The 9,804-nt window shown below is 34.8% G+C and overlaps 1 protein-coding gene across 3 annotated transcripts; it reads left to right on the top strand.

Moving 5' to 3' along the window:
- Window positions 1-351: 351 nt before the first annotated feature.
- LOC136217915 (uncharacterized) lies at window positions 352-9,804 on the top strand. 3 transcript variants are annotated; one of them, XM_066004617.1, is made up of 15 exons: window positions 352-513; window positions 680-848; window positions 3,016-3,106; window positions 3,224-3,308; window positions 3,434-3,518; window positions 3,678-3,747; window positions 5,130-5,199; window positions 7,141-7,186; window positions 7,304-7,553; window positions 7,638-7,843; window positions 7,985-8,059; window positions 8,200-8,269; window positions 8,455-8,535; window positions 9,116-9,195; window positions 9,302-9,804. In XM_066004617.1, the coding sequence occupies exons 2-15, from the start codon at window positions 730-732 to the stop codon at window positions 9,378-9,380; spliced, it is 1,407 nt and encodes a 468-aa protein (XP_065860689.1). In that variant the 5' UTR covers window positions 352-513; window positions 680-729; the 3' UTR covers window positions 9,381-9,804. The 3 variants fall into 3 exon arrangements, with proteins under 3 accessions (XP_065860689.1, XP_065860690.1, XP_065860688.1); XM_066004618.1 differs by having other exon boundaries at window positions 687-848; XM_066004616.1 differs by having other exon boundaries at window positions 352-848.

Genomic DNA, 9,804 nt, shown 5'->3' on the forward strand with positions numbered 1-9,804 from the left:
CGTACTCTTTAATCTAATGGAATATATGCATTTATATATATATAAAACAATAATAACTTATTAAATTTTATTTTCTTTAAAAAATTATGAAAGCTTAAATTTAGATCGGTTCCAACGCATAAACCTACTACCGAGTTTACGGGTCCCCGATTGAACCGTCAAGTTAGGTTGGCGGTTGTGCTTTTCCGATCAGAATAAGGTCCGGTTGAACCGGGTTGACTCGGGCAGGGCAATTCGGTTTTGTTAAACTTGGGTTTACATATGAAGTTTGATTTTCTTAAAGAGATATTAATAAAAACACTACACTTTGGCGTAAAAGCAAAGTTGGTTGGAGAAAACACACAAATGAATAAATAAATGCAGCTCAGAATTAAAATAATAATAGTAAAAAAGCTAGTGAGGAAAAAAGGATTAGTAATCTACAAGTTTTGATTTTGAGAGAGAGAGAAAGTAAATGCGTTTGTTTTTATATTCATGAACGAATGAGTGATAAGGAGAGATAGAGGAACAGCGGTATCTTCAATGACTTTCACTCTCAAAGCAACCTTCTTTTTTGTCTCAATTTCAAATTAACAAAACCATTTCTGTCGAGCTGTGTGTTGTTTGATTGATTGTATACACTACAGATATTTTCTTTGCTATGAATTTCCGATTCAGAGAGCTTTAATTGACATTTCAGTGATTAGGTAGCAGTGAAACGAAAGAGAGAAGAAGAACGACAATAAGAAGATGATGAGCTGGAGAAGAGTCTTAAAGTCCGTACAGGCCTTGGCCGCTCACGGTCTTCTCTTCTTTTTCACACTCCTGCTTGTCTTGAAGCTCGACCACGTCGTCTCCTACTCTTGGTGGTTAGATTTTTTTCCTCTTTTTTTTTTTTCAATTAAATTAGAATTTTATTTTATTCTTTCTTTTCTGCATATGTAGTTTTTGGGATTGAATTTTGTTAACCGGTATTTAGTAATTTGAAGGAATTCAATTGGTGTTGAAACTTTTTGGCTTCTTCTTTGGTGGTTTGGGAAGTTTGGGACTGTTGAATTTTGAATGCAACGCATGGGCTTGCATTTTGTATTGATTGGAAATGATTTTGCCTAGGAAAAGATTTCTATAAATTATTTTTTGGAACAAAAAACAGCTAATTTAATTGAATTTGGAAATCATGATTGCGTTTGCGTATTGTTATGTTAGTTTATTGCGTTTCCAGGATTAATGCACCGACCGCACCAGAAGCACGATTGATGCCTTGTTGAGTTTTATATTTCAACAAAACTTAATGAAGGGCTGTTTGTTTTAATTAATCCATTGACACCAGCTCCTTGAACATTGTATTTTGTCAGTTAGATACTTGGCTCCTTCAGTGGTAGGATGCCAATACTGTTGTCCTTGTCCACTTTGGAGAAGTTAGGGTTTTGTTGGGGGTAGGTGAAGTGATGAACTGTGGTATCTTCCATAGTTATCTGTGACCGTTATGAACTTTTTGATCGATTCTTCTGAAAATAGTATCATTTATTGGGAAACTTACCCGTTGTTGCTATTGGAAACTCCCTATGATAACTACACTCTTACGATGCAGAAGAGCTAGTGAATGAGTTATTAACAACTGGTGAATCTATGAAACAGAGGTTTTCATTGTATTAGTGTAACTGTGTTACTGGGAGAAGATGATGTCACTTAAATGACAACATGCTATCTTGATTAATCTTCTGGTTTTCAGGATACGTTCTTCTAAGTGATACTCGTTGGATACTTATTTTATGTTCAACAAAAAAGAGAGAATGTCATGGTGGCGGAACTGAGCTTCTATTCTTGGTGTTACTTGACATAAAATGAAAATTTTGATGATTTTATATAAATAGTGAACATTATAGTTTAACTTATTAATATTTCTTACACCTGAGGATCTATTTGTTGAAATGAAATAGATATCTTGAGATGTGATAATAATCATCATTCAAAGTTTTGAGGTTGTTTTTGCTGACAAATCAAGGTGTATAAAAGGTTTGTAAGCCCTTAAACCATATTAAAATTTGGCAATTTATCTGGTCATTTAGTTCATTTAGATGAAAAACAACGTAGTGGCTTGCCTATTGTCTAGCATCATTTTTGACACTTCTTATCACCAATGGGTGCTAAACAATGTATTAAATTCTGTTCAAGTAATATGTCGCTTTCCATGTGGATTATGGCCTCTAATCATTTTAAACTCTTCAGAAACTAAACCTGATGCATTTGCCTTGGTGACCATCAATATTTTTTTGGGCATAGCAAATGCTTCTGTTAGTGATTAGGGGGTCCGATGGAAGTAATTTAGGTAATGGAATGGAGCAGATTGTTAGTGGTCCAGAATTGTTTAACCAGAGCTATGGACTGCCTCCTGCAGCTGAATTGTTAGCATTTTTCACCCTATATAAGTGATGTAAAGAAAGGAAGTTACATTTGGATAGTGGTCTTCTCTAGTAGTGCAAGGGAGTATGCGACTTAGGGCAATGGTTCGGCTGAGGCTATAATATCTCCTTAAAATTATTTGATTCTAAAAATCCAATAGCTATTCGTTATCATTCTAAGAGGTTGACTGTCATGGTGCACATATTGCTCAGTTAAGTTGGGAAGATGCAGAAGTTGAAGCTGGTAATGGTACTTCCATTTATGATATCATGGAGGCATTTGATGGTCTTTGAGATCTGAAGGAAAGGATTAATGGTTGGATAATTAATATTCCAAGTGAATTAACTGTTCAAGACAAATTTGGGATTCAATCTGAGCTTTTGCACAATGGTGGAGGCTTAGCTGAAAAGAATGTGCTAAAACAATGAAATAGAAGTGGCTGAACTTTTGCCGTAATGAAAAAGCTGAACATTCCCCTCAAATGCTATTTAAATGCTATTTTTTTTTTCCCCATAGGTTATTTATTTATTTCAAGTAATAGAAAATATAAGTTAGTTGAAATTCTTTACTGTATTATAGATTTTTGTTTCAGATAACCTTGATTATTCTTATTGATTGACGTTTATTTTTCAGGTTAATTTTCTTTCCTCTCTGGTTGTTTCATGGAGTTGTTGCTCGAGGAAGATTTTCATTACCTGCTCCATCTGTTCCACACAATCGACATGTATTTTAATGACCTTCCAACAATATGGAGAACTTATATAAGAAAAACTGTTTCTTTTTTTTACATGTATTTCAGTTAATAGCTATCTAACCAATTGAGGTTATCTTACTTCAACAGTGGGCGCCATGCCATGCAGTTGTGGCAACACCATTGCTTATTGCATTTGAACTGCTTCTTTGCATTTATCTTGAAAGTATTTATGGTATATAGCATCATTCTGTTAATTTCTTTTATGTTGTTGAGAATTGTTTTTGATTTTTAAATCTATTCTATGTAATGCCTAATTCTTCGAACTTTTTCTAATTAATGCATTGCCATCTTTTGCAGTTCATGGTATTGAAGCTGTAAACTTGAAGATTGTCTTTATTCCGTTATTGGCATTTGAAATAATTATTCTAATTGACAATTTCAGGTAATAGCTTTTTCATTTATCAGTAATCCATTATGACTTCTCTTCCAAGTATCACATACCCTTAGGCAATGTCTACTAGTATGCTGCTTCGTATTTTTTCCTGTAATTGATAATCAATTGTGGTGAAATATAGTTAGTTGATTTTCATTTACTGTATAGAATGTGTAGGGCTCTAATGCCAGGAGAAGAAGAAAGCATGAGTGATGAAGCAATATGGGAGACATTACCTGTAAGTTTTATCGGTGTTTTAACTTGAAGAGCTGTTCATAGGATGAGCTTTCTTCCATACTGTTAAGCTATGACTTTGGAGTCTTTCAGTACTGTCAAGCATATATCTGTTCCTCTCTCTCCCATTCCCTGTCCTCAGGTCCATGTTGAGTTTAATAGGCTGTGTATGATGTTACTCTAAGCTTTAGCTTGACTTACGTTTCCTTTTCCCAATCCATCTAAACCCAAATATTTTTCTCAACCTGCTGTGCAAGTTTGGCCTGAACTTGGTAAAGGTAGGCAAGAGTGGTATAAGATACTGCTCGTTACTATTCAGAATGTGTGATTTCTTACCCTGGGCTGCAATTGCTGTTTATTTTGTGTTCCTCCCAAGGGAAAGGCTAGTAAGCGCAGCAAATTTTCATACCAGGCATCCTACATTGGTTATATAGTAGTGGAAAGCTCATGTCTACTTGTTCGACCAAATGGCCCATCAATTCTTCCTAGATATTTTGGATGATGGGCTGTGTTGTTACACCCTATCCTCTCTTGCTCTCTAATGTTTAAAGTGTTTAAATTACAAAATTAGATCAAGTAGTTCAGAACTGAAGTGCATTTGGTTTCTAATTGAAGGGTTATGTGGCACTATTGGTTACTCAACCCACTGCTCAGGTTCAGCATGGTTGCTGAATTTGATTTCTTCCAATTTGGTTGAACAACTTGCGCTTTATGTTCAATATAGCCAATTGATGCTGGATTTCTTTCAAGCCAATTAACAAGAGTGAGCAAAGTTGCATTATCATTTTCACATGGATGCATGCATGTCAGATTGATATTTCCATTCACATGCATCAAAGTCAATGGCTTTGGTTCTAACTTCTTGTATTCATAGCTATTCAAATGAAATGTCTGATTTTGAACTTGTTTCACTATTATAATTTGGTGTAAAACCTTACTTGTCATCCATTTTTACTTCAGCTGTCAGATTATTGTTTCTTCTTTGTGAAGAATAAAAAAAAAAATTAAACTTATCTGGCTATGATGCGGGTATCTTATTGATGAAGAACTGCCTTGCTGTCTCCTAGTATGAGCGTGATATGTGCATACCATTTTGTTCAGTCTTCTGAAATGTGATGGGGAAAAATAAGTCTACCTTCTCATGTTTTGGAATAATCCGGAAGTATTAATTCGAGTTAAATTACATTTTGTTAACTTAACATAATGCTTCAAAGTTGGTGCATAGTTCTATGTTGTTGTCAATACAATCCAGAAGATATAGGTACAAAGAATAGATACTTAGAATATAAAAAATTAAAATATGTTTTTCAATTGAAAAACATAGATCAGAATGCATATATTGAAAGATCCTTAACGATATTGATAACCCATCTATTTTTTCTGCAGCACTTTTGGGTTGCAATATCTATGATTTTCTTTGTGGCTGCTACAGTATTCACCCTTCTAAAGTTATGTGGTAATTTCCATATCTTTCCTTGATTTTTAAATGTAGTACATCAAATTCGGTGATTGGAGTTAATATGTCATGGCAGATATCTATTTTCTTTTTTCTCATATCTATGTTTTGTTTGTATAGTTTTCTTCATATGTTTTTTGTCGTGTGGAATGAAAATATGTAAGAAATGTCATGAAAGTACCATCATTTGGTTCTGTATATATATTGTATATATTACCTGAAAACTTCAGGACTTCAATTCTTCTATATGGATTCTTTCGAGGCTAATATAGAGATAACAATTCTTGAACTGGAGTTGAAATGTGGCTTTCTCATCAAGGATAGAAATAATTGAAAACAGTTTCATGAAGTGTTCAGGAGCTTGAATTATCACGCTTGGTGCTAGTTGATTGGGAGTTTGTACTCTTGGTGGATAGAATAGCTCGACGTTGGCAAAGAGAGAAATCTGGTGTGGAAAGATATAGAATTCGCTGAGGGTGATGTTGGTATCAAACTTGGTTCTCAGACCCTTAAAGCTGATTAAAAGTTGTCTAATGTGTAAGTCAACTGCAGATCTTCTAAGATGCAGTTGGTTGATAATATTTTCCTGAACTACACTGACATACAGATGCTACAGATGCATATTATTTTCTTGCAATGGAATCAATATAAGATCTATAGAGTACGTTGTCTTAAGCAATTTGAATTTATCTTTCATTTAATAATGCTTTATGACAAGGTAAAGTGAAAGATATCATTGCTGAATATTATCAGTGGCATGATACAATTGCTTTATATTGGCTTTTGTGCAATTCATACATAAACAATTTATATATACCAGTAAGTGCTTCTGCATGTATGCATGTGTCTATGTTACATCCTTTAAGCTACAGCACTTTGAACCAGCTAAGGAGTAATTTTGCATTACATGTAAACCCACTTCCATGTTATTGTTTCTATGCGTTTCTTTGAGTCCAGGTACTTCATCTTTTGGGTATGGTTTTTGATTGAAGTTGGCAATGGCCTGGGGTAAAGTGTTGGAACGATGATTGTTGAATAGTGTCCATTTTCTCAATGGTTCTTAATTTTGTGCATGCCTCATTTTATGTTGTTTTTCAGATCGAAATGAAAATATTATGTTGATTGCGCCTAGTGATCTGCGTATTTGCTCAATTTATATATTCTGCGTATTTGCTCAATTATATATTCTTAGGTGTGCCCACTTGAAGATGTTATGTAACTATAGCTTCACTTAAAATTTTAGTTTAGTAGATGATTTCTGGCTGTAAGTCTCAACCATGAACGGATACGCAAGTTACCTTTTTGACTTCTGAGTTCGTGTATGTATATCATCTATCTAGGACCCTCTTTTTATATCTGCCTCCATCATGTGTAGATTAGATTCCTTGTTAGTGCAATTGTATTGTTGAGGAATATTATTTATCTGGTAATAGTGCAGTTGAATCATCTGTCTTGAATAATTTGGTGATCTAAAATCAAGTGGCAAGATAAGCTTAGTCTTCTGTGTTTGTGTTTTCCCCCCTGATAAAGCAGCAGATATTTAATAATTACTAACCATTTGGAAGAGCTCTTAATATTTGTGCACATATGTGCACAAGATTCAACAGTCTTGGTAAGATGTTAGCTTGTCCTCTAATGTTTCATATCCAGTTCCCACGATAGAAAAGTGGAACCGTTTCTGTATGGATCATTGAGTAAGACATTTCAGTCTAAAATGATTGTTCGATTTCAACCAATTATCTTGCTGATTGGAGGCTGTCTTGCCCATCATAACCAGTATTTGTGCCATCTCTTTTTTCAGTGTCCAATCTGATGGTTCACTCTTGTAATGTAATTGCTTGATCAACTCTGTGATGATAACTTAGAAATGACCATTTTCAGATATATATTAATAATTCCAGTCAAAAGCATTATCTTTGTCTGATCATCAAAATATTACAGGTGATGTAGGTGCTCTTGGCTGGTGGGACTTGTTCATAAATTTTGGGTAATCACTTATTCTTCTATTTAAATGCCATTTTCTCTGTTTGCTTTTGATACCATGTCAGTTTGTTCAAGGTTTAATGCAACAAAAATTGTGATGAATGCGACATTCTTTCTACAGTATTGCTGAGTGCTTTGCCTTTCTCGTTTGTACAAAATGGGCAAATCCAGCGATTCATCGGAATTGTCAGACGAGAGAAGTCAGTTCATCTTCTACAGCTATTAGATATCTTGACTGGAATAGTGGCTTGGTAGTTTCCTCAGAGGAGAATCAAGATCAGGATCGAATTTGTGGTCTGCAAGACATTGGCGGTCACGTTATGAAAGTTCCATTGATTGGATTTCAAGTCCTCCTTTGTATGCATTTGGAGGTATGTACGTGATTGGCTTGGTGTTATAAATACTGGTTACTATGATCTTATCAACAAATATATGTAGTGACTTTTGGAAATCAGGGAACGCCTGCTGGTGCTAGAAATGTACCGCTACCAATTCTTTTCTCTCCCCTTTTCCTACTTCAAGGTGCTGGTGTGCTATTTGCTGCGTCTAAGTTGATGGAGAAACTTGTTCTGTTATTAAGGAACGGAGCTGGCACAGGAATATATTTTAGGTTTTCTTCAAGATTTCATGATTGCTTGGGGTTCATGCATCATGGTTCCAGGTAATGACTTTTGATTCCATAGTAAGTCAACCATTATGAACAACATGAAACTCTAGTGAGTGAATGACTGAATGATACGGTATAAGTTCTACTGCTATATGATATATGCTTTTCTTCTTCATTTCTAATCTGCTAAAACAGGCTACTCGGATGGTGGTCAATTGATGAGGGAAGTCGAGAGGAACAGGCCCGGCTTTACCAGGAGGGAGCTTGTAGGTGCGTGTATGGCATGGATATTAACAAACCTCATTAACGACTTAACAAACTATACTGTCGATATGTTCAGACATCTCAAAATTTCATGAGATTACGTTTGCAGTATTTGTTGATCAGTACATCTCTTCATTGATATGCAGCTACAATACTTTCTGTGGGTATCCTCCTGATGTAGTGAAGAAAATGCCTAAAAAAGATCTCGCAGAGGAGGTGATTTATTTATGTTCTTTCTCTCTTTCATCATGTTTATGCTGAGTAATAATTTCATCACATGATTCTCCCACTCATGCAGTGTTGCTTTTATTCTTTAATCCACTACTGCAAGTTTGTTGTTCAGCTTTAAAATGTTGATGAACTTCTCTTTTGTATTTATATGTTTTATTTGGCTGCTTCAGGTTTGGAGGCTGCAAGCAGCTCTTGGTGAACAGACAGAAATCACCAAATATAGCCAGCAGGAGTTCGAAAGACTTCAAAATGTAATGTTTGAATGAGAAGTTTTTATTATTTAGGTGCTTGTGTTTTGTTCTCTTATGCTTCACTCATGCTAAGTTGCTGTTATCTGCAATTCTCCTGAATATATATTTTTTTTTTCTACAGCTTTAATATTCTTAATTTTGCTTGCAGTATTCTTGCCATCTGAATTAGTTTGATATGCATTTAACTTGGGGAGTCAACATTGAATTGCTAACGTTTGCCTATCTGTTTGGGTTTATCCTTGAATTTATCCATTTTCTGAATAAGTGTACACCAGATCTGTTTACGAATTTATTGCATAGAAATGTGCATGGTTTTACCGGTAGTGTTGTTGTATTTTTAAATAGTGTGAAGAGTATGGTTTTATTTTTATTTTTATTATTATTATCTCTTTTTTGTGTGTGTGTTGTAAAGTACCACCAATTGAAATTTACTTTATGCGGTTCTTTCTGTCATGGAACCGATTGAACTAAAAGCTCGAGCTGATAGTTAAGGCCCAATCATAGATCTTATACTAATCTTAGACACACACTTTCCAGAATGTACAGGCACTGATATCTTAGTTTTGTTGGATGTGGCCAGGAAAAAGTCTTATGTAGAGTTTGCTTTGAGGGAGAAATTAGTGTTGTTCTGCTTCCCTGTAGGCATCGTACCCTTTGCAGGTATGACCATCGAACTTTGTTGTTTATTTAAACCCTGCAGTATTTTGTGGTGATGATTTTTGTACTTTGTCATTGTTGATCTTATAGACTCCTAAATTTGTTGCAGTGTCTGCTGTGAGAAGTGTAAAAAGTGTCCAATTTGCCGGGTCTCCATCGAGGAGCGGTTGTCTGTGTATGACGTTTAGGTTCTAACTTACCAGCCTTGCTTTTTTCTTTTTTTGGATAATGAAATGGAGTGCAGAGAAGGTGAATATATATTAACAGGGAAGTTTCTTTATGGTCGAGTGGAACTTCGATGACAGAGTTTTGGCACAAGAAAGCATTAGTACAAAACACAGTTGCTAGAGATGCATATATAAAACCCTCTTTTTTTTCAAATTGTACATATTTGATATTTCTGACTCTTACTTTTGCATTTATCAACAGGTTTTTTCATGCTGTACATATTTTCTAGAAATTTGAGAGAGCTGTATATTATGATACTGTATAGAGTTTAACTGTTGATCAGAAAGGATTAATTTTAATTACAGTGTGCCATGGTGGTGCATAATGATACAGAACTGATGTAATAGGGACTAAAAAAGTTGAATGAAGATTCTTCTTTTGTTT

This window comes from Euphorbia lathyris, chromosome 2, assembly GCF_963576675.1.
Source record: "Euphorbia lathyris chromosome 2, ddEupLath1.1, whole genome shotgun sequence".
Taxonomy (NCBI): domain Eukaryota; kingdom Viridiplantae; phylum Streptophyta; class Magnoliopsida; order Malpighiales; family Euphorbiaceae; genus Euphorbia; species Euphorbia lathyris.